Source organism: Varanus komodoensis, unplaced genomic scaffold, assembly GCF_004798865.1.
Source record: "Varanus komodoensis strain SLA01 unplaced genomic scaffold, ASM479886v1 scaffold3, whole genome shotgun sequence".
Lineage (NCBI taxonomy): Eukaryota > Metazoa > Chordata > Lepidosauria > Squamata > Varanidae > Varanus > Varanus komodoensis.
This window is the reverse complement of record NW_025335761.1, coordinates 34,366,445-34,393,568: the sequence shown is the minus strand read 5'-3', so window position 1 is coordinate 34,393,568 and position 27,124 is coordinate 34,366,445. Positions and strand designations below refer to the sequence as shown.

Genomic DNA, 27,124 nt, shown 5'->3' with positions numbered 1-27,124 from the left:
TCCAGGTTCCTATGGAGCATAAATCTTTACAGCATCGGACTGTCCTTTCACCACCAGATACATCTGCAACGGAGTGTCCTTTCGGCTTTGACCCAGTCGCTTCATTCTTTCTGGCACTACTAGTACTAGCCCTCTGCTCTTCCCCAGTAGCATATTGGACACCTTCCGACCTGAGGGGCTTATCTTCCAGCGTCATATCTTTTTGCCTTTTGGTACTGTCCATGGGGTTTTCACGGCAAAGATATTGGAGTAGGTTGCCATTTCCCTCTCCAGTGGACATTAGCCTTTAGACATGCTTCTTGTTATATTTTTTGTCATTGCCAACTTAAACATATATATGGGGTATGATGCATGAATGAAACAGAGCTCATCCCCACTCAATCCGCTTACTCTATATTGCTGGTGCGCACCTACAATAAAGAGAGATTTTTAAAAAATTTGCTCGTGTTGTCTGTCTCTGACAGGGGACAACAAACAAATGGGAACATTTTTCCCCAAAAACATTTCTCTGAAAATCAATGTTATCCAGCTATAAATGCAAAAACTCAATTATCCTACAAAAATCCAAGAAAAATAATATTTTTCTGCCCTATTCTAGTTTGAAGTTAATTCTGATTCCATGTCTCAAAACTCCAATTCAGTTTTAGAAGTCACACCTAAGCAGTCTAGCACAGGGGTGGCAACAAAAAGAGCACAAAGCCCTTCTAAGTCTAATTAACATAAATACCAATAATAAACTCACATCCTCAAGTTCTTTTTCCAAAAGTGCTTTCTTTTTGCGAAATTCCTTTATCATTTTTAGCTCAATTTGGATTAGGCCTATCTCTTTGGCCTTTTTGTGGAATTTCTCCTCCATCTCCTCCAACTGTTTGGCAAATTGCTCTGCCTGCAAATTAGAAATTTTTAACAAGAAAGAAACAACTAAGGGGAACCACTAGGGCAAAAATCAGTACTAACAAATGCAACAAATAACATGGTGTCAGCTTCACATACAGCATCTTTAAAATCAAAGGCCATCACCAGATAAAAGCCATCACTAAAGGGCTAAAGTAACGATTAACAAAACGAAGCTTCAACATGAGAACTTTTTAGAAGCAAATATGTTTAGAACCAAATAATTCTAACTGTAACTGGTAGTGAGAATGCCATTTCTTTTACAGCCTTATTCTAGGTGTGCTTACTTGGAGGTAAATCTCCTTTTGCTGACTGAAACTTAAGCATACAGCTTTGGTTTATTGCTTCTCTTTTCAATTTTTCCCATTAAAACAACAAACAAGAGAACTGTTAAGGCCCTTGACATAGCCTAAGGCACAAATGATGAACTGTTTACCCTCCAGATGCTTTGATCTACAATTCACAATACCTCCAGCGAACATGGCCAATGGTGCAGGATGATGGCAGCTTTAAGCTAAAACATATGGAAGGTCACAAACTATCATCACTGCCATGAGGCATTAGAACAGGATCCTTTAAGATGATAAGCTTTAGTATCTTTACTGCAAAACAATCTTGTCTAATGTGTTTATCGGTGAGGCCCAACATGCAAGATTTGTTTAGCCTGATCTTCAGCACCCCATGTTACCAACAGCATCAGAAGAAATGTCCATTCACCACTTGTTCGCTCTCCTCTTTGGCCTTTTGTTTCAGTTCAGTAACCTGCAGCTTCAGCTTTTCAATCTACATATTCCAAAAATAAAATCAAGAGAGAACTCAATCATTTCTGGCAAATGGAAAACATCAATAATTGCATCTCAGATGCTGTCCAGGCCAACCACTACTAAGGGAAGGCCACTGTACATATGGCTAATTTTTCCACAAACTCAGTTAAAATACTTGCCTTCTGACTCAAAATCACTTTTTCTTAATTCCAAGAGCTGAAGGAGGGGTTCCTGGTATTGAGGAAGGGGTACTAGTATGGAGAAAGACATATTTTACACTGATGTTTCAGGTTTACAAGCACTACTATATCTCCTTTATTGGAGGTCTCTCCCAGGAGTGCTTTTGGGGAAAATCTGTTCCTGTAATTCCCATTTCCAAAAAGAGTACAGTGCAGAAGTTTATTCTTATCCAAAAGACTACAGTCTAATTATCCCATGGCTGAGGTGGAAGAGCGGACTCTGAAATGGTGAAGAAAAATAAATAGTAAATTTAATAGTTACCAGACACTATTGACACAAGAGTGTAAGCATATTAACACTCTTGTGAAGTTCAGTGGAAGGAATAATGATTTTGGCAAAGTGTTCAACAGGCTGTTGCAATTCATGTTGCTGAAAGATATTAAGGAGAAACTCCCCTAACCAGATCAACTCTCCCTCATTGAAAAAATAGGCAGAGTAGCATAATAATGGCAAGTGTTCTGAAATTCTTTCAAGATCACTTCTTCATTCCGAGGAGCAATAACCTCTATTAGGGGTTCTGCTTCTGTTTTGTAGCTAATAACTGAAACCGTCTAATTAGACGACCGTGACCATGCTTTAAATGACTCTTTGATGTCGGACTAGTTTTGCCAGACTGACCTTAGATTTCTACAAAGCCTGGCTAACCAAGTGACTGTGCTCAGCACATACCAGCTCTTCCTTCTCCGCGTCCTGCTTCTTGAGGTAGCTGATCACCTCGACGGTGTCCTTTTCCAGCCGCCGCTGCTGCCGCTCCAGCTCTTCGTTGTTACGAGCAAGGCGGCGGGCGGCCTCCCGGTATTCTTTGCGGGAGATCTCGGTGACCTCCAGCCTGGCCTCCCATAGCGCCGCCGCAGCTTTAGCCCTGTCGGCTTCCGACTCCTCTTTCACAGTCTTCAAGTTCGCCTTGGCGCCCCCGCCGCCACTTTTCTTCCCCCTGAACGAGTGAAGGGTCAGGCGATGAGTAGAAATGTCCAAGAGGCCTTGGCAGCTTGCTTGCAGCGCACCACGTCTGGCTTGACGAGCTCATTCCGGGCCCTTTTCCTTACCCACCCACAGCCCAGTTACTTACTTTCCTCCCTTCGTGCCTTTCCCTTTCCCCTTCATGTTGAATGATCGCTAGTCTCCAGTGTTCCCACCCAGGCGACGCGTTACTATAGAAACCAAACGTCGCGAAAAAGTGAGGAGAAAAGAATGCGTCCGTGACGTAATGCGTGCTTTGTTGACGTGACACGCAGCACCGGCGAGATGTGGAAGGTTGAGGGATTTGCGAAGGCGGTGAGTGGAGAGCTGGATGCGAGAGGGCGACGAAGTGTTCTTGCCTTCCCTCGCTCGGGGGCGAGGGTCTAGTTGCTCCCTTTCTGTGCAGTCTTGGCCCGGTTTTCGCTTCCTCAGTGTCCCTCTCTTAGCTTGGGTTGTATTTACCGGCTTGGTACTCCATAGAGTTCAATTAGGCACTCACTTGGCACGCATCTTCTCTACCCGGCGCGCACCTTCGAGATCTCTCTCCTTTCCCAGCCTGTTGCATACAAACAAAGGGAAATAGTTTCTGCCAGTTTACATTAAATCAAAATGCGCATTTTCCACGTAGCTGACCAATATGAGTTAAAAAAGAGCACGTATCATTTCACTACATATGAATTGATTTGAGTATATGAGTTAATCTTGAAAAGATTATTGCCATTATCCTCAAATTCTAGTTACGTTGGTGCCTGTGGGAACTGTACAGTGTATGTGTTTAGGTGTAGCACTTTTCAGGAAACAACCGCTATTAATGAACTAATGCAATACTAACTGTCCTGCTTACTGTGACATAACATGTACATGTTTCTCTACTTTCCCCTCGTTATCATGAGTTGACCTTGTGCCTTTTTATTGCAAAGAATGTTCAACTTGGTAAATCATTTTCTGATTAAGAAGCATTCCCTGTGGAACCCTTTCCTGCCTGAAATATGCCCCTTGAACTTATCAGTAGAAAGAAACCCTACATTTTCTTGTTTGTATTAGATAAATGATAAACCCAGGTTATGGAGAGTGGTCAGCTTGAAATGTAACATGCTTTCTTGCTTGTGTAATTAGTAGACAAATCAAATGAAGCCAAGAGAAAGGTATGTACAGATGTAGTGGCTTCTTTCACAACTACCTGGCTGGTTAAATTGCTTTGATGTAATTTTGGAATAGAATAAAGCTGCATAAATTTCAATTATTTTGGTGAAGATGGGGTCAAGGCTATAATCAAATATTAATTTTTAAGATCTGTTTAAAAAATAAGATGCAATCAATGTGTGTGATGCTTAAGAAGCACTTGTGGATGGAGACATGCCCTGAGAAGACTTATAATCTAAAATTGACAAGGGAGGGTGAATTCATATGACAGGGTGAATTCATATGATAAATAAGCTAATATGGGTTGTTAGTAGAACAATCCACAATGCACCTGACAAATGATGGTGCTTCCTATGAGTTGTCTCCCTGCTCCTTCCCCCTCTGTCTTCTTGCTGGTATTTGAAGGATTTTTATATGAAATATCTTAAAGCAATTCTGCTTAGCCCTGTCAAAAACCCTGTTTTAACAAAAATGGTTTCTTTAACACTCAAAAGAATGTGCTTTCAAAAAGGGAGGGTGTCCATCTTACCCTTCTGGAGTACCTAGAGGCTAATGTAAATATGAAAAGGGGTGGGGAGGAATGAGAACTGTCCAGGCAATGCTGCAAAACTAGATCACACTTGAAAGGGGGAGATATAGTTGCTATTCACTTTTATGAAAACAGGCCCTCTGATGGCTTTGCTTATCTCTGGACAGTTTGCTATTTGACTTCTATTAAATTAAAGCAGAGTAATGGAGCAACTTATTTGCAGTCCTGCTTTGTCAATGACCTCAAACGTTAAGTCCTGCATTTTGACAGAAGATACTAGGATGTTGATCAAGCAAGATTTGCCTAGTGGTGCAACTCCAGACTGGTGACCAAAAAATAATGGAAAAAAAACATTTACACATATTTCTGGCATCTTAAAAATAGTTGTGAATGAGTGACTTGGAGTTTGACTGTTTTCATGTGGGGAAACTTTCATTGGTTGCAAACCATAGCAACACACTTGCTGGCTGAGTTTGTGTGACACACCAACTCACCCTGGCAATAAGCCACAGTTGTTCAAGCTTCCTTGTTCCTCTCAGTAGTATCCCAGGCAAGGAAGAACAAGAACCCTTTTTCCAACAGCCATGATTGCAAGCTGATTTCAGCTTCCCACACTGCTTTCAAAAAAGCCCCATCACACAAATTTATTTATTTATTTATTTATTTATTTAGAAAATGTCTAGGCTGCCCCATTCGCCGAAGCCTCAGGGCGGCTTACAAATAAATAAATTAAAATACATAAATAGCAATATAAAATACACGTAACTGTATAAAATAAGTCGCCCTGGCCAAAAAACTTTAAAATAAAGATAACATTAACAATTAAAATGACGCTTGAATAAAAAGGTCTTCGCCTGGCGCCGAAAAACAAATAACGACGGCGCCAGGCGGACCTCTCTGGGGAGCACATTCCATAGATTGGATGGCTTGTAGACAAATGGCTTGTAGACTTCTCAGGCAGGAGACAGGAGAATTGGGAGTGCCCCCTCTGCTTTGTGTTGCTCTACCCTGAACATGGGACAGCACTGTGGAGCTCCTGGCTCCCTGTTTCCTTCTTGCCAGAAGCTCAAGAGTTGACCTCTCAAGCCACTGGCGAGGGTGTCTGCTCCTCCTTTCTGAGGTGGCCCTTGTCAAGGAGGAGCAGATCCCAGACATTTTGTGGTGGCTTGAGTTGTCTGCCCATTCATGTGTGCACACACACAGTTGATAAATGGCAGAAGACTGGTTCTTGTTCCTATTTATTAAAGTGACAAGTAATTGGCCACATTGCTCTTCAGGAATAGGTTTTCCTGATCTTATAACAAAATGGATTTATTTGAATCAAGGTGGGAAAAGATACTGTTGTTGAGGGAGGTTTAAAGTTTCCTTCTGTGTTGTTTTAGCAAGGTATAAAGTTGGAGGATTGGCATTAGAGGCTAGCGATATGGAAGGAAAATTGAACAAACTGTAATGAGTAGATGAGGTTTCTGATTCAGAAAGACAACACAGTGAAACAGGAGATGGATAGTGGAGGCAGAAGAAGGTAAAGGGTCTAGCAGTTATACAATCAGAAGTCAAGTACTGATTACATGTAAGTGGACAAAGTTAATCAGTAGACTGATGTGCAGGTGGAGAGGATAGCATATAATACTGAAAGACTGGTGTATAAGGTGGACTTTGAGGCTTATTAGAAATTAGATGGAGCACGAGAACAGAACTAAGAACAGGCAAGGATACAAACAAAGAGCAGACAATGAGGATAAATGCCTATGACTGTGGTACAAATTAGGATATCCAACAGGATAGAACATATTGGTGCAGCAGGAAGAACTAGGATATTTCATGGAGGGAGACATGTTTTTATTATCAAATGTTTTCCATTTTGGAAATGAGTAGAAACCTGTACAGTGATGGGAGGTCCTGTCTTCATGTTACCTAGGCACCTTGGAAATAAATGAAAGCAACATTAATTTCTCCTCTTTTCATGTGCTGAAAGTTAATGCAGTTAATGAAAACACTGGCCAGGTTCACACATCATGACAAGCAATTCCATGTGGCTTCCACGACGGACAGTTTTTTTGCATGGATGTGCCTGAAAGATCACACTCATCATGCTAAGCGTCCTCCTGTCCACCATTTTCTTCCCTCTCAATCTTCCAGGCAATATCCGAGGAGGCACTTCAGGAAAGAATGATGCTCCTTGTTTTGACAGCCACATTTGCAAGCCCAGTTTGCCTCACCACTGTTATCAAGTCATCTCTGCTGCACAAACAGGGCTTATGCCCTGAAAGTTAACAGAGAAGATAAGGAGCTGGTCAGGCACCCTTGCCTCCTGCTCTAGAGGGGACTGCTTAAGTTGAAAGGTTGCTTGATCCATGCTAAGGCAAAATGGGAGTGGGGAGAGGAATCTGCTTGGCAGTGCTGCAGAAAAGATAGATGCTGCTCAATTGATTTCCCTCTGCTGCTTTGCACACACCAGAGTGAAGTGCCTCATGCACGCAAATGATCCAGCAACAGGGGCAAGAAACACTTGGGTGGTGGTGCCCAGTTGGGGGCTGCATGCTGCAGTATATTTCCCTGCTGCTCCCCTTTCTCACTCTGCCTTGGACCAGTGCTACTTCCCCCTTATCACTAACATGCAGCTGCTTCTCTGCCCTGCCGTTGACTTTCTTGCATGCATGAGAAGCTTTGATATGGCACATGCAGAGGGGCAGAGGGGGAAGCAATTGAATGGTCCTGCTCCTTTCCACAGTGCTGGCCAGCAGATTCTTGTCCCTGCTACTGGCTCACGAGAAGCTCCACTCTGGCATCTGCAAAGGGGTATCATGCAGCTACTACATCTCTCAACTTGGCATTGCAGTAATGTCTGCCCTCTCCAGTCTCCTCCCATCCCTTCCCACCAGAATGCCCTCTTTTCCCTCCCTCCAAGGCTGTATGGTTCTTTCTGCACTGGCTGTACAGAGGCAGGGGAAGATGGCTGGATCTCCCACTCCTCCTCCTACAGCTGGAGAGCTGTCTCCATCCTCAGTGGGAGGAATTCCCACTAGCTCAGACAATGCCTAAGGGTCATAGGATCATTTCCTTGTTTGAATTTGACTTTGATTTTAAAGCATTTTTTTTCTTTTCTGAACTCAGCTTTTGCTGAGCTGAAGAATAGAAATATACAGCTTATCATCTTCCTTGACTGTTGCCCACTTTCTGGGATGCTCAAAGTGCTATGACCAGACTTAGCATTGGTGGTGAAGTTCAGTCTAAAAATTATTTGCATGTGCTTTGGAAGTCAAATCCATGAAACAAGGATTCTCAGAGGTAAATTGGATACAGGGATAGAAGACTGAAACAACATGCATGTGTTGGTAGCTGTGGGGTTGTTTGCCTTATATAATCATCTCTCCAAGCAGCTGCCATCAGCAGCAAATGAGAGTCTCATTGTCCATTGTTTTGGTTGACTTTTGTGTTCTGTGCTTCCCTGCACTTTCCATTGTGACAGTCCTGACACAAAAGTTTTGGCCTGATCACACTTCAGTTGAATTACTATATTCATATTTATATCTTACTTTATAGTTCACGTTGCTCATAAGTTGTAGATCCAAATCTACAAGGAAGAGAGAATTTTGTTGAATTAAGTGTATACTATCTTTTAATTTTTCCATAGGCTCTGAAGCAGGAGTCTTAAGTTGAAGAGTGTTTGTAGCAGGTATTGTGGTAGTTGCTCTTGTCTGTGTAAGTGGTCTCACTTTTAGGAAGTGGGAGTATTCTCTGTTACAAAACTTCTTTAACTAATATGTAACTAATTTTCTCTTGGTTCATAACTCTTTCTCCAGGAACTTCTGCAACTCTGGCTATCCTGATTTAAATAGCAGCTGTCTTAAGCTCCCAAGTTATCATGGCACTTTTCTGGGTCACAGTCATTGTGGTATCCGCACTTTCCTCCATCTGCTGCATAGCTTCTCATCCCAACCCAGAAATTTGGTTTCAAGACCTCTTCCCCCCTAAGGTGTGTCCTGCCAATGCCAGTGTGGAAGTTTTTTATGGCATCATGTTTGATGCAGGAAGTACAGGGACACGAATTCACATTTACACCTTTATTCAAAGAAGTCCAGGTAAGAGTATATGAGAAGGTTCTCCTGAGCAGATGTGTTTCTTGCAAACATGCCACGGAGACTCTCAGATTATAAATGTATTGTTTGTCTTGTTTGTCTTGGCTAATCCTGACATCAACCACTTTGGCCATCATTCAAAAGGCAGAGCATGCCTATAACTACTTCTTTAAACCTAATTCTGAAAGCTGCTTATTATTAACCTGACAGCTTCATGCTAATGAATGCTTTATAAATGCCTAAATAGCATCATCATCATCATCACCACCACCACCACCACCACCACCACCACCGCATTACATTTCTATGCTGCTTATAGTCAACACTCTCTGGGCAGTTCACAACATTTTAAGTCACCCGTCTAGATTTTATCCAAGCCCAACCCTGCTTAACTTGGATTGCATCCACTTAAATGAGAGGATTCTATTTTTAAACTTACAGAAAATACAACAGAAGAATAGTCAGGAACATACATACATGGCACTCAACCTCTTCCTTCTGTTATAGTCAGTAACAGATCATGCAACAAATGTCTGTCTAGCTGAAAACCAAAGCTATTCTAAATGTTACAGAGGGGAAGTAATAATATGTAAATATATATGCCCCAAAGTAGGAATTCCATTGACTATAATTTTAAAAGTACATTAAACTTCCTGAAACTAGAAGTAAGTCAAGTCACAAGAAAAAATAGCAGAATTGTGTGTGGTGTTTGATGTTTCACTGCTGTTTTAAAATATCCTACTTTGCTTTCACCCTTTGCTTTGAGCATCTGTATAGATGTGCAAGTTGGTGGCTAGATATCCTTCAGGATGGAGGATCCTGGTATTTCGCTTAGGAGTCAGAAATGAAACGGACATACAGACACAGATGAGAAAATAGACAAGTGCCCACAAGCTTCAGTTGTTAATAAAAGGGTTAATTCAGGGAACTGACATTCTTGATGAATAAACTATTGTTACAAACTTAGCATACTTGCATTCTCCAGAGAGTCACTAATGTCATATACAAAGCATGTAAGTGGAACATATTAGCAAGGGTGTGCCTTTTGGCAAGTATCCCTGTACTGCTCAGAAATATAATTTTATGTACTTCTAGGAAAACAGGGTATGTGATAAGGAAGCACACATCCAGGCCTGTGTTACAAAGAACTGTGTGCATTCCCAATAATAAACTGCAGTTTTTGCAGTTCATTTTGAAACTCTCCTTCTCTGAAACAGTTACAGCTGTTGGTTCAAACACTAGAACAGTGTGCTAAAAGTGCAACTTTTAGTTATGTTCAGACTTTTCAAGCAAACCATCACTGGGAGTTAATGGAGCTAATAATAGTACTCCTGATCCATGCACCATACATATGTTACCAAAAAATGGTTGATAAGTTCTTTTTATTTATTTTTGCAGAAAAGCCTGCAGAATTAGAAGGAGAGATCTTTGAATCAGTGAAACCAGGTCTCTCTGCATATGCTGATCATCCAAAAAAGGTAACACATTCTGATAGATTTTTGTGACTGTTAGGCCTCCTTCCATCTTGCCTGTTCTATATAAAGTTTAGTTAATTGAAGGGCAACAGAGAGAAGGCAAATAGAGGCAGATAAAAAAATAAAGGAAAAGAGAGCAAAACTAAACAGCTGCAGCTATCCAGTAAAGAAAATAAGCCACTCACTATTGGTATTTGAAAAGGATTTATTCATTCATACATTTATGTTTATTTATGCAAGATACCCTTTATCAGGTCAGACTGTTTGTCTGTTTGGCTTAATCTAACTGGAAGACACTAGTTCTCCAGGCTCTTCCCCATCACTTGTTACCTGATCCTATTAACTGGAGAGCCTGAGGATTGAATCTGTAATCTTCTGATTGCAAAGCAGGGGCCCCATCACTGAACTAGCTGCTATCTCCCCTTCTGCATAGAGCACCATCCATAATATACATGGCACTTTTAAGAATTCCATAAAGGAAAAAAAATGGACAAGTCCCTCCAAGTCTAAGATAAACAGTGAAAAAGTTAAGAGAAAAGAGAAACATGGATAGCAAGGGATGAATGTGAACCAATGCAATTGCATTGATGCTAAATTAGATTGCAGACAAAAAATAATGGATTAAGCCAAAAAGGAGGGTTCTGAGGAAGTTATTGAGGGAAAAGGAATCTTTGAAAGAAGCTTTCCAGTTAGTGGCTTGCCCAACCCTACCAATGCTTATGCATTGTTTTCTTTTCATTTCTAGGGAGCTGACACAGTCAGAAAATTGTTAGATGTGGCCAAAGAAGCTGTGCCACCCAGCCACTGGAATAAGACCCCAGTAGTATTGAAAGCCACAGCTGGTCTACGGCTGTTAGCAGAGCACAAGGCTCAGGCTCTACTCTCAGAGGTAATATCGGGTTTCATTGAAAGGACAGGTGTTGTTATGCAAAAAAGATGGGGCTTTTATTGTCTGCCTGGGTGCACTTTTTGCCACAAATTTGCTGCAGTTGTGTGCTTTTATGTGTTTTTATTGTCTTGCCAGGCTTGTGCGATGCATGTATTAGTCCTGTAGCTGGTGTTCCTCTTAATAAGGATGGGGTGTCAAAAAAGGAGATGGTTATTTTTTATTAATGATATTTGGAGGTGAGCTGAAAGAAAGTATCTTCCCTGCTTTACATTTTGTAGAAGAGGAACATTGTATCAGCACACTCTGCTCCACGAATGTCTCTATAGTAGAGGAATATGACTGTATGACCCTTTTTTTTCTTCACTTCTACAGGTCAAGGTGGTCTTTGAAGAATCACCTTTTCTTGTTCCTGATGACAGTGTGACCATCATGGATGGATCTTATGAAGGTGGGTCCTGAGAGGGATCTTGCTAAAGCTGGTCCTGGGAGGAAGAGGATAGTTTTGGGTGGGAATTGTGGAAGCAAGTAGAATGGGAAGTGCCTTTCAAGGTTGAATGAAAGGTAAAATATTTCTAATCTTGCTTTATTATAGTGCATTTGCCTGATGCGAAAGAGGCATTGTAAATGTTGATGTGACCATGGTGAGACTAACTTTTTCCACACCCATTTATCACCAGAATTCAAACCGATGTCAAAGCTGGTATTGAACGAATGATTTCTGTTTTTGTTGGTGTATTAGAATGTGTTTTTTCTTAATCAATAACTAAATTAGGGAGTTCAGGTACACAAAAGAGGACACCTGAATTTGAATAGTGAAGAAAAATGGGTGGGGTTAAAGGTAATACTGCGGGATGAACAGCTGACAATGTGAGACATGTTGTCTACCTCATGGAGATTACAGTTAAGACAAACTCAAGCAGGCTGGCATGGTGAGTAACTGGTATGCTATCTAAGCTGAATCTGACACTGGAAAGGAAGTGGTTGCTTAGCCTACAGTCACCACATGAATCTCAATTTATTATCTATAGTGAGGATTTTTATTATTATAGTGATGTTGGTGAGGCAATTGTAGGCAAAATAGCAGAAGTCCTACCTGCAGATTTACACAGTCTAAATATGGGCAAGATACAGTAAGATAAGCTCAATCTATATATTGTCACTTCATTTATTCAACATGTCCAATTTGTCTGAGTGAAATGTCCAAACGTAGGTAAAATTAGTTAAGAGTGGATAACTTTGCATAATGTGAGAACCTACAGTGGTTATAAATTGTGGTAGTTTGTTGTGGCATGCAGACCTGGAATAGGTTTGTAGCATGGTTTATTTTAGGCTTATAAGCCACTCTGAGAAGCCATGACTTGCATTTGGTTTGTATATTACAGGTTGTTGTCTTAAACTTGATTACACAATCCCATTGTGGGTCAAGCCCTATTGAAAACAAGCCACTTGTTAAGAGTGGGGAAAAACCCTTGCCACTCTTGTCAAGCAGCTGCCAGTTGAATGCCACTGACGGGTGTACCCAAGTGGCCAAGTGTCACTTAGAGGCAGCTTTTATAGAAACATATAATAGTAGAGTTCGAAGGAGCCTATAAGGCCATCAAGTCCAACTCCCTGCTTAGTGCAGGATTCCAAGTTAAAGCATCCCTCTTAGATGGCTGTTACTGCCTCTTGAAGGCCTTCAGTGTGGGAGAGCCCACAATCTCCCTGGGTAATTGGTTCCATTGCTGTATTGCTCTAAGAATCAGAAAGTTCTTGCTGCAACTTAAGCCAATTATTCCATGTCCTACAATCTGGCATGATGAAGAGATCCTGGCCCTCCTCTGTGTGACAGCCTTTCAAGTATTTGAAAAATGCTATCCTTTCTTCCCTCAGTCTTCTCTTCTCAAGGCTAAACATCCCCAGTTCTTTCAATCTCCCCTGATCATCTTTGTTGCCTTCTCTGAACTTTTCCCCTAACTTTTGCAAATGAGGATAACCCATGGACACATAAGCACCCTGAAAAGAAATGAAGAATTTTACATAAGTTGTCTGGGGAACACCCCTTCAATTTCAGCAGAATCCTCTGGTGTTTTGGGGGTTCTCACATGTCCTAAGGGTCTTCTTCGTTTTTCAGGTGACTCTGGGTTGATAGCACCTTGGGGAGCTACAAAAATTGGGAGAACTCTCATTGACAGGAACAGATGTGGTTGACAGGTAACTTAATCTGTCAGCCTTTAGACCTCCATTTTTTAATTGGGATTTGGAAGAGTTTAAAAAATTATGTTTGACAGGAACTGAACAGGTATAGAGTTTTTCTCCTTACAATTTTCTGGAAAAACTGAAATTTTTAAACCATTCCAAATTGCATTTCAGAAATTGAGCCCTAGGTTTGACACCTGCAACACTCCAAGTTCTTGTCAGTGCAAATCCCCTCTACTTTTGAATGTCCCTCAGTGCCAGCATTAGGGACACACTTTCAAAACTGAAGGGTAACTAGGAACAGATGGTCTCCCCACAAGAAAATCTGAGGATCATGTTGCAAAAAAGGGAACATGCCCCTACCAGATGCGTGCAAAGGAGGAAATCCCTTAGCTGCAGCCTGGGCTAGGCACCGCACACAGTGAACACATGTTGAATTTGGCCAGTGGACACCCTTCTTCCTGCTGCCCTGCTAGATTTGCTTAAATTTGACAAGGTGAGTCAACCCTCCCCCCAAACAGTATGGTTGCCTCTGCATATTATTAGAGGAATGAAGTGCAGACAAGGATGGGCAGCCCCTCCGAATGTACCACTGGGACACTTTGGAAGGCAACTCATAGCTGCCCAAATGGGGATCAATTGGCTTTGTTCTCTTCTCTCTCAAAAGAAAGTTTTAAAAGTCAAGCCTGGCAAACCCAAAATAGCTTGTTTGGGAAAGGGGGAAAGTTTTGCTCCTCCCATGTTGACCCTTGTGATGCCCACAGAAGGACCAAGGGGAGAAGGGTTGGGACAGGGAGAGCAAGGATCCACAATATTCTCAATCGCCTCAATCTCATACTGCGTGGCTTGTACCACAGTGTTGTTTGTCATGCCCACTTGGGCATTCTTGAGGTAGTTGGCAAAGGCTGCTGCCAGGTAGCCATTTAGCAAGAGCAGCAGGGGTGTTTTCCATTCTTGCCAAATGGCTCTATAGTGGTTTGGCTTGACTCGTGATGGGTTGTGTTGTGCAGGTTCAAGATGACATGAAAACCATGCTGGGTCAGACAGACCCTACAACAAGCCATGGGGTGTCAGGGTGGCTTATAAGCCAAACAAAAGCTGACTGACAAACCCATTGCAAGCCAACTAACCCACTGTGGTTTATAAGCCACCATAGCTTAGCGTGTGGTACAAAAAGTCACTGTCTTTTACCATTGGTTTGAGTAGAACTGATGCATTAATTCTGCAAAGGTCATCTTAAATGACTGATTTGAAGGCATGTAAAATGCGGCCAAGTAATTTTTGAATGGATAAATTATTTAAAAACATTATTAAAGTTTCTGCGGTAAAGACTGAGACACAGAAGAAGTCTAGTAAACATTAGAAGCTCAAGCAAGGAATGAAATGAGATTCTGGTAGGAAAAGTACAAATAATTGATTAACAGAAGTGCAGATAGTGTAACAGCAATGGAAATGTTTATATATTGCATTTTGGATCTAAAGATGGAAGGACTTTCAGTATTATTTTCCTCCTCCTTACAGGTATTCTAGCCTGGATCACTGTGAACTTTTTGACTGGTAATTACTAATATGAGTTTCAGTTTTAAGACTTGGGTTCTGTTGCAAAGATTGAGCAACAGTCCAGATACTTCAATTGGTTCAAAATAGAGCTGCCAGGCTGCTGACGGGGACTGGGCGTTATGTTCACATGACTCCAGTCCTCCGTCAGCTTCACTGGCTTCCCATTGAAGTCCAGGCCCAATTCAAGGTGTTGGTGATGACCTATAAAGCCCTAAACGGCTTGGGGCCTAGTTACCTAAAGGAGCACTTATGTCCATATATGCCCTTCCGCCCCTTGAGATCGGCGGGGGAGGCCCTTCTCCAGGAACCCTCCGTGAAGGAAATTAGGAGGGTGAGTACTCGGAGGAGGTCTTTCTCTGCGGTGGCGCCCAATCTATGGAATGCGCTCCCCAGAGAGGTCCGCCTGGCGCAGTCGTTATTTGTTTTTCGGCGCCAGGCAAAAACCTTTTTATTCAAATGTCATTTTAATTGTTAATAGTATTTATTCATTTTATTCTTTGGCCAGGGCGACTTAATTTATACTGTTAATTTATATTATTTTAAGGAAGTTTATTTATGTTTGTGAGCCGCCCCGAGGCTTCGGCGAATGGGGCAGCATAGAAGTTTCCTAAATATATATATATATATATATAAACTAACTAACTAACTAACTAACTAACTAACTAACTAACTAACTAACTAACTTCTGCAATCTTGCTTGCAGGGCAGTTGTATGGCCGGAATCATCAGACAGTGGGGACTCTGGACTTGGGAGGAGCCTCAACTCAGATCACATTTTTGCCACAGTTGGAGGTGAGCAGTTGGCGCTTCTGTCATGTTGGATAATTTGGAGCAGGTGTCCACATTATTTGCTGTTATTTCATGAGCAGAGCTGGCTGGAGCTGGGAGTCGGACTAGATGGCCCAGGAGGCCCCTTCGGACTCACTCTGTTTCTAAGTTTCTATGTTTCATCTAGATCTAGGCTACTTTAATACAGTTCATTAAACTGTTAGACATCTTATACATACTTTAAATACTAAAGGGAACATGAAATCGTCTACATTTGATTTTGTTTCATGTTAAACCATGTGATTATTACAAAATGTTGTATTTTATTCTTTAAAATAGTGACTGTTTCTTAGGTATCCCAGTCTTTCTAGTACCAGCCTCTGTTTGTACTGTCTGTGAATGTGGCCACATTCCCTATTGACCTTGATAGTATTTTTTTTTTCCTTATTGGTTTTGGAATAATATCTTTTGAAATCACCTTCCACTTGTAAAAGCTCAAAGTCACAAAGTAATTTACAATCAAATTATTAAAAAGAAAATACCCAAAATTATAGAAAGCTAAAGTGTAATGCACATTTAAAAGCAAACATAACTTTTCTAGTATAACAACTAATTTTCCAAACATTAATAGCTGCAAATTCTCAGGATTTTCAGTTGACCTTATTTAGCAACACAGGGAGATGCCTTATACTGAGTCTGACAGTTGATCCTTTTAGCTCAATCTTATTGACAATGATTGGTAGAACTCTCCAGGTTTTCCTGGAAATCCTCAGGATTGAATATAGGACCTCCTGCATGCAAGGCATGTGTTCTACCATTGAGTTATAGCTCTTCCTACTAAGGTTCATGTAAAGGTAACTTTATAAATAGCACTTGCATTTATTGCAGCCCATGGTTACCTGAGTTGTGTCTTTTAATAACAGCAAACTGACTGGGTTCATACAACATGCTAAGTCACCATGGCTTTGAAGCAATGATGGCTTAGTGTGTTGTCTGAACTCAGGATAGTTTTGTCAGGATGGCTCAAGTTTGGCTAATTAGCCACCTGGCAAGCCATGGCTTATTCTAAGATTTGTTTTTTTCTGTGGTAGCTTGCTGTATAGCGTGAATCCAGACAGCATGATCCACCAGGGGACAAGTCAGATCACTACAGAGCTACCATGCAAGAGTGCCAAAAAGGCTTACTGCACTGAAAGTGTCGATGACAGCTATCCTAAAGTGCTGAAGCATCACTTCAGGACAGCCATCAAAAGCTCCACATGCTACCATAGCTGTCAACTGAAATGCCTGGTGGCCATGGTGGTGTAGGACAAACCATGTTCTTTCTACTTGGCCTCCCTGGAAGAGACTGAGCAAAATGAAACTTGTGTTCCCCCACCTGCTCCACAATTGTAGGGCTACTGCAGCAGGAGGTAGGGGTGCATGCTCTGCTGGGACTTTTCTAGAGAAGCCTAAGCAGAGCATGGCTTGGATGCCAGCAGCAGGGGGTTGCCCAGCAACTCCTCTTTGCCAGGATCAGCAGTGGCTAGCTGCACCCACACCATTCCCACCTGCTATTTTTGCTCCATTGGAAAGAGGTTCTCCTTCTCCTCCACACCATCCCATTGAAATGCAATGGTGGTGGGGGGGGGGGGTACTTGGTGCTCTCATGATGTTCTCCTGGATACTTGTGGGAGGACTGAATAGGAAAGAGTTGGGAAGGTGGGTCAAGAGCTCTGTAGACAGTGCAAAATATCTGAAAAAAAGTAGGAAGTTGCTACCCTGTTTTCCTTTGAAATAGCTATCATTGAATAATCCTTTTTATTATTCTAATCTTTAGGAAACCCTGGAGCAAACACCAGTTGATTTTCTTACCTCATTTCAAATGTTCAACAGCACTTTTAAACTCTACACGCACAGGTAAGTGAAAAGGTGTTTTACAAATAGTTGTTTCTTCAAAACTTAAGGTATTACTGACCTTCAGCCAGAAGTAATATCTACCCTGACAATTTGTTCTGGTCAGTTCTTAAGCCGGTGTATTTTGCTGGTTATCAGAATAACTTTTAAAGGCCTGTGGCAGAAAACTATAGACATTTCTTCATTCTTACAATACTTGGTAGATTGTGAATTAATGTGTAAGAGCCACAAGTTAACATGTCACATCTGGAACTCAGCAAACAGGAGGCTCTTTGAACAAAATCTCATTTATGTCCATGTTTATAAAATGGGTTGCTACCTAGTCTCACATGTGGAATAGGGTGCACATGAATTTTAATTAAGCACCCTTTGTCTTTTTTTACAGTTATTTGGGATTTGGGCTGAAAGCTGCACGACTGGCAACATTGGGAGCATTAGAAATGGAAGGTACAGTGATATAGAAAAATTACATATAGAGTGTGTGTTAATAAGGGAATGGCATAGCTACCACTAGATTTTCTGGCTGCTATCTTATGTCTCTCTGTGATTACTGGTAGTAGCTTGACTAGGAATAGTGCCAGTTTCCAATACACTACTACTATACGGAGGAAAAATAAGGCACAAAGTAACTGCAAGGGAGTGCAATATATTCCAGGAGGAGATTGTGGGAGAGTTTGAGGCTGGCTGGGGGCATAGAATGCTGTTTGAAAATAAAATGATTTTTCCAGATTGCAACTATGTAATCTGGGGCAGTGAGTTCATGTTCAATATTTCAAACCTATGATTCTATTGGGTTGCTGCTATTAGGAACAGCAGCCAGTATTCTCTATTTGAAAAAAACCAGACTTTTTTGGATGACACTTTTCAGGGTAACACTTTACTCCACCAGTTGGGGATCTTTCTGGCAATCAGTTTTAGCTAGTGCTCTCAGCAAATGAAAGATTTTTAGACTATTTATATACCTGCTTTAAATCAATTACTTTTAAATACATGTGTATATCACCAACACCTAAGTTTAGGTGCACTCTCTAGTAGCAAGAGGATTCCAGTATAGAAACATTGGATGCCTCAGAGGTGCTAGCTTAGGAAGATGGGAATGGCTAGAGGGGGCTCAGCAGGATGAACCATGAGGACTGCCACTGTCACCCTGGAGCATCCTTGTTATCCTCAAGCAGCCACCTTATTTAAGCTACTAGGACCTGTTCTGACTGGAACACCGATTATTAAGGAATTAATGCAGGTAGCATGTGACTTGTAGGGATCAAACAAACTGAATGAGTGCATCCATTCCCCATCTATCTGGCTCTCTGCATTTAGCTGGATTTTCCTTTATACCCATCTCAGTGTGCATTTATCCCCCTAAAAAGGGTTTTACTGAGGTAGGTAATACTAAACTGTATTTGAGCCAGTATGCATAATGAAACAGAATCTAGACTGTGAAATGCTAACCTTAAAGATAAACTCTACAAGCAGCTGCACTCTGGAAAGCAATTTTAAGCTGCTCTGTGGTACATGTAATTTCTTATTAAAACCAAGCACTTGGATAAAGGGGAGTTTGAGTTGTAGTTACTTTATTTACATTTTGGAAGACTTAAGAGAGAGGACAACCATGCAGTTGGGCTAATTGCATTTCTTTTGGAATAAGAAAAGATTCAGCTTCTTCAGCAGATGCCTTTTCCTCATTTCTTCAATGTATCCCATCTTTTTTTAAATTAGACTAGGCATTCTCAAAGTCATTATCAAGTCATACTCCACAAGAACTTCAGGGTTCCTGAAGTCACATACACATAAATATTTCCCCATTCCACCACCATTCTTGTACCATAGTATGAAATGCATTTCTCCTGCTTATCCAACACACCTAGATTCCTTGTCTTCCAACCTTTGTGTTACTAATGACTGTCCCATTCTCATCAATTTCTGGCTTGTGACTAAAAATAGCAGTATTCTGCAATCAGTATCCATTTTTCCTATTCTCCTCCTATATTAGGAGTATCCAGGCTCTCTTCACTGTAATATTTATACACCGCTATCATGCTATTTATCAATACTAACTAATTTCTATTGACTCCAATGGATTAAATGTCCCATTTGGAGAAACAAGCACTATCTTAATTTTCCCCTGAAAATGGAATGGAGAACTTGAACTTTTCCAGCTTCCTTTTCCTGCAATTACATGGTGGCTAGAAAACTTCTTGACTATTTTCCAAATCTATATTCTCTTCAACAGTAGATGGACAGACCTTCCGAAGCTCCTGTTTGCCAAGAAAGCTGGAAGCAGAATGGCACTTTGGGGGAGTCAAATACCAATATGGTGGCAACAAAGAAGGCAAGTTAGAAATACATTGTTTCCAAAGATTGATTAAATGAAGAGGTGTTTTGCTTTGTTTTTTAAAGGCAGTCTTCTCTTTATCTTTTCTTGTATTTTAGAAGACTGCTTTCTTAGCTGGGACCTTGCTTGAAAAGGTGTAGACCTGGCCTGAAGTAGTAGCTGTCAGAAAATAAATCCCTCACTGGAGTATTTTGTCCTACTAAAATAATATAGACATTTAATGCATTTCACTTGACCCTTAGAGCAGTCCTGTGGTTCCTGAAAGTATGTCCCAAGGCCCACAGCATGCCCTTTGATGATCATAACACTAGAAAAAGATTAGATCAGTACTGGAGATAGTTAGGAAGGAATAAAATGATGTTCTTTCACTCTGCAATTTAACTGAGGAATACTTGGTCTAAGTCCCAGCAAAGCCATGTGTTGGCATAAGACTATCCTTCCTCATTATGCTTTGCTTTGTTTTCTTTTCTTTACTTCTTCCTTTTCAAACACTTTTCAAGCTTTTTGATATGGAGGGCTCACATGACAAAAAAACTGTTGCAACCTGACTTGATTTCATAGTTTCTTAAAATAGATGTTACTTAAATTCATTATTTAATAAAACCCCAGTATTTAAAGGTAAAACTCACGTGTATACCTGGATGGAGATGAGGTGAAGCGAGACAAAATGTGTGAAGACAGCAAGTCAAAATGCAATGTGAACAACAGGTTGTGTCTATCCAGATAAGATACCAGTTATTGTGCAGGAGCTGTTCACAGCAAAGCTGCTGCTAGGAGTTTGCAGTGCCCTAGAAGTTTCCATTTCATATTTAGAGAAGACTGGACAAGAAATCATAGGCTGGAAAAACTATTTCCATTCTGTTCTGGCTCCACGAAAAGGCCAGTGTTTGGGGTCACACTCAGGCTAACTTGCATACTTTCCTACCATCTCTGGAATTTTATTTTGGAGTATACTTACTGTCCTTTTATGGCAAAGTCCCTTCCTAAGACTGTCTTTCCCCACATAGGGTCTTAAAAAAACCCTCTTCTGAATATATACTCATACAGGAACAGCAAAGATAGAGATGGGGCTGTGCCCAGGCTGCAGCAGTGCTGAGGAAAAAGATGGCTATCCTGAGGAAGGCCATGTAACATTCTATTTTTGTGCTTTCTCCCTCATGTGTCTCCTCTCCTAAATTTCATTGTTATGTATTCTGCTCTGTCTAAAGTGGGACTCATATCATGCTTGCATTTGCAGGGAAAACAGGATTTGAACATTGTTATTCTGAAGTGTTGAAGGTTGTTCAAGGAAAACTGCATCAACCAGATGAGATTCGGAAAAGTTCCTTCTATGCCTTTTCCTATTACTATGATCGGGCTGTGGATACTGACTTGATAGGTGAGCAGCAAATGTTTGAAAAATGACTTGAGGTGTATGACCTTTCAGGGTGATTTCTTTCTTTCTTTCCAGGGTACAAATGCTCACAAAGGATATAGAAGCATGCTATAAAATACAAAGTAAATAATCAAACATCATTAAGTACGCAAAGCATTAAAATACCAAAATAAGCAGCAGCACATAAAACCTTAGTGAAAAGCACAACAATTAAAATTCACCAAATGCAGTTTGGAATAAAAAGTCAATTCTTCTAGAGTCCAACAAGCAGAAAGAAGATATTTCAAAGGTATGCAAAAAAGCTCCATCCCTCATGAGCACTAATCTCTTGGTTCTCATTGGAGGATGAAGGGCAGGGCATCAGATGTTGATGTTAAAGCTCAGACAAGCTTGGGTGAACAGAGTCCTTCAGGTAAACCAGTCCCAATCTGCCTTTCTCATTCTGAAAACCAAATTCCATTTCAGAGAAGCTCTCCAGAGCATCATACTAGCAGCGAGTGGCGCCAAAGGCAGAAGTGGGCAGGCCTGAAACTATTGTTACCTTCAAGAAGCATGGGATGCACATCTACACACAAAAGCAGGAAAGAATCATGCAGCCACACTTAGGGATACCAGCCCAAACACCAAGCTTCTGCAGAGGTGGGCATGAATAGCATGCCTACTGAGAGGGAATTAGAACTGAATCGCTTTGCTGCTTCCTCTCTGGCCCTATTCCCCTTGCCCACAGCGACTGATCAACAATCAGAGCTTTTCCATGCTGGAGAGGGAGGCTGGACCAGTGAAGGAAACTGCTGAGAGACTCAGTCTTGTTTCTTTCTGACGCTCCTCTTGCTTATTCTGAGTAGACAAGTAGAGCCTTGATATTTAGCATGCTAGTTGAAAGTGATGCTGAGTGATTTGGTCCTGCTTAGAATTGAGGCCTTTGAATTGTGGTGCTGGAGAAGACTCCTGCGAGACCCTTCGACTGCAAGGCGATCAAACCAGTCAGTCCTGGAGGAGATCAACCCTGACTGCTCTTTAGAAGACCAGATACTGAAGATGAAACTCAAATACTTTGGCCACCTAATGGGAAGGAAGGACTCACTGGAGAAGAGCCTAATGCTGGGAACAATTGAAGGCAAAAGAAGAAGGGGATGGCAGAGAATGAGGTGGCTAGATGGAGTCACTGAAGCAGTCAGCGTGAGCTTAAGTGGACTCCGGGGGATGGTGGAGGAGAGGAAGGCCTGGAGGAATGTTGTTCATGGGGTCGCAATGGGTTGGACACGACTTCGTGACTAACAACAAAATTCACGAGTAAGATAAGCTGAGGCTTCTCCTATTCCGTTCTGAGTGAGATTAGAATTGGTAAGAAGCTCATTTGGCCCCACTCACAGATGGAATTTAGCTCTTCCAAGACTTTTCCTAGACTGGAATTCAGCTTTTAGACTGAAAATCTTCTCCCACTCCTGCTCAAGGATCATGGTTTTCACATTGTGTCGGAGAATCCTGGAATTTCTGATAAGCTTTTTATGGGTTCTCCAGTGAAAAAAGAAATAATGGTGGACACACATCACTGAAAAATAACTCAGTTACTGTTAACAAATTTCCCTGTAGCTAAGCATTGCAATGAGTGTTGGGTGTAATCTATGGTGTATGGTGTGTGTCCCATTTTCATATGAAAGGTCCTCAACCTATGGGTAAAGTTAGCCAAGGGCCACAATTTTCCATGTCAACCGAATCTATGCACTAAAAGATGCCTCAGAATCTTCTGCAGTGCACTGGAGCTCTACAAGCAGACATGCAGAACTTCCCGTATAAACAAGTTGAAGGGGCAAAGATTATATAAGGGAAGAACATGTGAAACCACAACTGTAAGAAACTTCTATATCTAACTCTTTCCCACACTTCAGTTTGCAAACTTAAAAGCTGTTCCCTCTTCATAATTTAACTGATTTGGAAGTCCAATATAACTTGCATTATTTGTCTACTTGCCTCAGCTTTATGTCTTTTACAGAAATCTTTTCTTGATCACAGGATGACCTTTACTTTTGTCATTTCAGATTATGAAAAAGGTGGAGTTTTGCAAGTGAGAGACTTCAAAAGAAAAGCCAAAGAAGGTAAAATGCTTTTACAGATTTGAGGTAGGGTCTTTCCAGTTAATTTACCACCAATTTGAAGCAGCACTCTATGTTAACTTGTGTTTTCAGATGAGTGTTCTGATCTGTGTCATCAGATTTTAGTCACTGGATGATCACCAGCCTCTGAATTCAGAAGCTGATGATCCTCCATTGTGGAGAAGGCAGCATGGCAAGGGGTGATCTTTGCTCCCCCATTCCTTGCATTTTCACTAGACAGCCATTTACTGAATAAAGGAGCTCCTTGAATAATTATGCTGTGATGAAAAGATTTAAGATGGGCTATCAACAAATTTAAAGGATTGAGAACATAAGAATTCAGGCTCTACTTCACAAAATCAGATTTTAACCAGTTGCATGGGCTATATACACCAGCAAAATGTATTCACATGTATATGCCAATGGGGATTGTTCCAAAACTAGGCTTCTGGATCTGGCCCTTCTTTGGAAAGTATTCTACTCAGGTACTCTCATATAAAACCCAGTCATTAATCATTCCTAAGGGATTTGAAACAGGCAGGGGGATAATGGTTCCCTCACCAAAATCCTGTTCATGGTTACATTTCCCCTGACATTAGGGTGCCTCTGAACTAGCATTTGAGGTCCCGTTCCTGCCCAAGAGTTGCTGGAAGAAGCATGCATATGAGCCTACTGTACATTTTAGGTAGTAGCTAGACAAATGTACATAGTAAAACTGGCTATGTGCATTTTCTGACAGCTCTTCTAATATTAATGAATATTCTTAACTGTTCTCTAGTGTGTGACAATCTGGACAACTACAGCACTGCTAGCCCATTTTTGTGTATGGATCTCAGCTACATTACAGCCTTACTAAAAGAAGGATTTGGATTTGGAGACAGCACAATTTTACAGGCAAGTGAAATGGCTGGAAACACCCTTAGATAAAGTGAGTGTTTGCACTTCATTGATTCGTTTCTGGTACTTATACTTAATCGCACATATTATGATGAAATGGGGCAGGGTGGTAAAGTCCACATTTTACTTATTTTAGCGATAAACAAAATGCTGCTGCTGGCAGTTAAGGTAGATAAATAGGCTCAATGTACTCTGTCTTTGTTTTTCTTCAAGTCAAATACAACTCAAATTAGCAAACTTGGATCTTGGGACGTAAGACTTTTTTTCTCAGTAGTAGGCAGTCATTTTTAATATTCAATAGCCACTGATTTCAGTAGTTAACATTCTCCCAGTCTGAACTGCTGCTGCGATAATGTCACCCAAAGGTAGAGAAGAGTCCAGTAGCAGCTGCTCTGCAAGTACGACTGGAAATAGTCCTATCATAGTCATCTGGATTTAGTCTGGAAAAATGTATTCAGTCTAAAATGATACACTTTAATATACAAGAGGAACTGATTTTTTCCTGTCCTTCTTTTACAGCTGGCAAAGAAGGTGAACAACATAGAAACAAGCTGGGCCCTGGGTGCTACATTTCACCTTCTGCAGTCCCTAGGACTTTCCCACTAAAAAGGCAGTGCTTACAAGATATTCACTTTTCTTGAAACAAGAAAATACAGCTTTGATGAGTGTTTAGCCAAACACAAGCCAAAGTAGAAGAATCAGTTACCCTTAAGAATGAGCAGATCTGAGCTGCCACAATATGGGTCCCTCTAGGATAATAAGTGATATGACACAATTGCCTAACTGATGCCAAAGGGCCTTGAAACCAATCATGCATAAGGGGGTCAAGCACTTCTTTGGCCAAGGTATTGATAGATATTTGGCACCAATACATCCCAGTCATGCTCCACGCTTTTTTCACAGGTCATCTTGTGCCTGAAACTTAGATTGTTCAAATATAAAATAGAAGTTTAGCCTTATGCATTGTGCCCTATTGACCTTTTCTATAGGCTATTTTGAAACTCAAGCAGTGAAGTGTTTAAGTTATTGATTAGTTTCTGGTACTTGTATTTAACCCCACATATTACAATGAAACTGGGCAGGGGCCAGCTGGTTCTTAAAGAAAAAGATGCTAATTGTTGAGCTATAGAAGAGATAGTCAGTGGAAAGAGTAACTTTTCAGCCTCCATAGATAACCACCTGGCTAGAAGTAGCAGTGGACGGATGACCTTAGAAACACTGTGAGATACTGTTTAATGTGTTGACTCTTCACATCTCTGAAGCTAAAAGAACAAAGCCTTGTCCGTAAGAATTTGCTGGATACCTTAGAAGCCCAAAACATTTGCTGAGGACCAAGAGCTGCAGAAATACTATTCCTCAGTGCAGTTTTAGAGAACCTCTTGGTACAAGGTATCCAAATGCCTGATTGTAAATATTCCCACTTGAAAATGAAGATCCTCTTACTTGAGTCTACCACCACCTCTCCAAAAAATTTGTACTTACTTGGAAAGTGGTGCACTTAACCAGACTCGAGTGGAAAGCTACGGGTGCTCAAGTAGGTGCATTACTTACTGCAATACCTTTAATATTGTGTAGAGCAGGAAATCTCCTCAAGTTACATTAGTGGTAGTAACTTCTCCTAAAGAACACTTGAACAAAAATTTTAAGATATGCTGCCTACAGGTATATATATTTATCAACATTTTTGGCCAAATGCTCTCATAATGAATACTAAAAGCTATATTGGTAGTGTTTGCATACTACAGTACAATCCTGTACATGCTTACTCTGAAGTAAATCCTACAAGGTCAGACAGCCTTACTCCCAAGTAAGTGCATATAGGCTGGCAACCTTGTTTAGTGTATATACATTTTGCCCTGTAATAAGCCATTACTTCACCTTTTTAATATGTGCTAAGATAGCTATGGCAGAAGTTTTGGTTCAGAAGGAGCTACTCTATGTTATTCCTTTCTTTTATAGATTGGTATTGCAATGATTATCAGCTCATCTTTGTACCCCTGAATTTGCAAGACAGAGCTCAGTTACTCTCACTACTTGCTTTCTTGTCTTTTGGGTGGTAAAGAGGATGGCCAAAAATAGGCATAAAATAGTTGTTCCAAACAAGAACAATACTGTTTAGTAAACTCAGCAGGGACTCATCTACTGCAACCTCTTTGTAAACTCAGGCATAAATTTAAATTTTTCAGCATTGCTTTTCTTGTACCAAAGTTAATCTATGTTTGGCACATTCACAGCCTTTTATCCCTTTAGGTATCATGTGTTTATAGCTGAGTAACTTATGCTGTTGATTGAGAGACCACCTCTATACTCTTTATTCAAACAAATTTTAAGCCAGTGGAGTTTGTTTGTATAAGGAACACAAGACTGACATCTAGTTTTCCCCCTCAGATGATCCTAGAGATTATATGACATTAACTTGCTTCCTTTAAAATGTTTATTCTTTTCCTAGTGCAAGGAGATTATTCACAAGTTTGATTATCTGCACAGAACTGAAAAAGGTCTATTTATTTGGAAGTGAACATTTAACTGACCAAAATTAAATTATTTTTGTAACAAGAATCAGAAGCAAAACCTGATGTTAGGTGTGTATATAGTCTCGTGTAGCCTTCCCTAATCCAATACCTTCCAGATATTTTGAACAACTCACATCAGCCCGAGGGGATCAGGCCGGAAATCCTGGAAGTTTAGCTCTAAAACAGCTGGACGGCACCAGACTGGGAGGTTTGTTGTAAAGTATAGTCAATGCTGGTACAGTAGGTTTAAAAGACACTTATGCAGACTGAGCCCTTCCTCTGAAATGTCTAAATATGCAACACTGTGAATACAGGCTCTGTACTGATAAAACTTTGAATACTTTTTCAGATACGCATTCACATTTCTTTCTGAAATTAGTTAGGGCAGTATAGATACCCTTATTCATTAGCTCTGTTCATGTTACTTGGTGCTGTAATGCAGTTAGATGGACATTGTCAATCCCAGCTGCTTAGTACATGAATATAATGGTGCACCTTTGAATGTCTATTTTAATAATTAAAATAATATTTTAACAGTG

The 27,124-nt window shown here is 40.8% G+C and overlaps 3 protein-coding genes across 5 annotated transcripts in view; 1 reads left to right on the top strand and 2 right to left on the bottom strand.

Annotated features, from left to right (window-relative positions):
• BBOF1 (basal body orientation factor 1) overlaps positions 1 to 3,073 on the bottom strand; it is a 12,914-nt gene extending 9,841 nt beyond the window's left edge. Inside the window, exons 1-4 of one of the 2 annotated variants that reach the window (XM_044436947.1) lie at positions 2,968 to 3,073; positions 2,568 to 2,832; positions 1,612 to 1,677; positions 743 to 886 (exon numbers count right to left, since the gene is read on the bottom strand). In XM_044436947.1, coding sequence (XP_044292882.1) covers positions 743 to 886; positions 1,612 to 1,677; positions 2,568 to 2,832; positions 2,968 to 3,002 — 510 coding nt within the window. In that variant the 5' untranslated portion in view covers positions 3,003 to 3,073. The remainder of the gene's footprint in view (positions 1 to 742; positions 887 to 1,611; positions 1,678 to 2,567; positions 2,833 to 2,967) is intronic. The other variant, XM_044436948.1, reaches the window with a different exon arrangement.
• On the top strand, positions 3,071 to 27,124 carry ENTPD5 (ectonucleoside triphosphate diphosphohydrolase 5 (inactive)). The gene is made up of 14 exons (XM_044436951.1): positions 3,071 to 3,173; positions 8,334 to 8,612; positions 10,008 to 10,087; positions 10,830 to 10,973; positions 11,346 to 11,421; positions 14,673 to 14,708; positions 15,415 to 15,503; positions 17,299 to 17,378; positions 17,761 to 17,822; positions 19,606 to 19,704; positions 20,945 to 21,085; positions 23,122 to 23,178; positions 23,954 to 24,069; positions 24,592 to 27,124. The coding sequence occupies exons 2-14, from the start codon at positions 8,396 to 8,398 to the stop codon at positions 24,676 to 24,678; spliced, it is 1,284 nt and encodes a 427-aa protein (XP_044292886.1). The 5' UTR covers positions 3,071 to 3,173; positions 8,334 to 8,395; the 3' UTR covers positions 24,679 to 27,124.
• The window catches only part of COQ6 (coenzyme Q6, monooxygenase), a 35,645-nt gene continuing 14,873 nt past the window's right edge, over positions 6,353 to 27,124 (bottom strand). Inside the window, exons 13-14 of one of the 2 annotated variants that reach the window (XR_006415400.1) lie at positions 8,067 to 8,104; positions 6,353 to 6,452 (exon numbers count right to left, since the gene is read on the bottom strand). The gene's annotated coding sequence lies outside the window, so the exon portion shown is untranslated. Of the gene's footprint in view, positions 6,453 to 8,066; positions 8,105 to 15,365; positions 21,191 to 27,124 lie in introns of those variants that run through there. The other variant, XR_006415399.1, reaches the window with a different exon arrangement.

Excerpts from the sequence above, each read along its gene's own strand:
- ENTPD5 (XM_044436951.1), top strand. The coding sequence starts at position 8,396 with ATGGCACTTTTCTGGGTCACAGTCATTGTGGTATCCGCACTTTCCTCC. Across the intron at positions 17,823-19,605 it reads GGGAGCATTAGAAATGGAAG|TAGATGGACAGACCTTCCGA; the intron begins GTACAGTGATAT and ends TCTCTTCAACAG. Across the intron at positions 24,070-24,591 it reads GAGACAGCACAATTTTACAG|CTGGCAAAGAAGGTGAACAA; the intron begins GCAAGTGAAATG and ends CTTCTTTTACAG.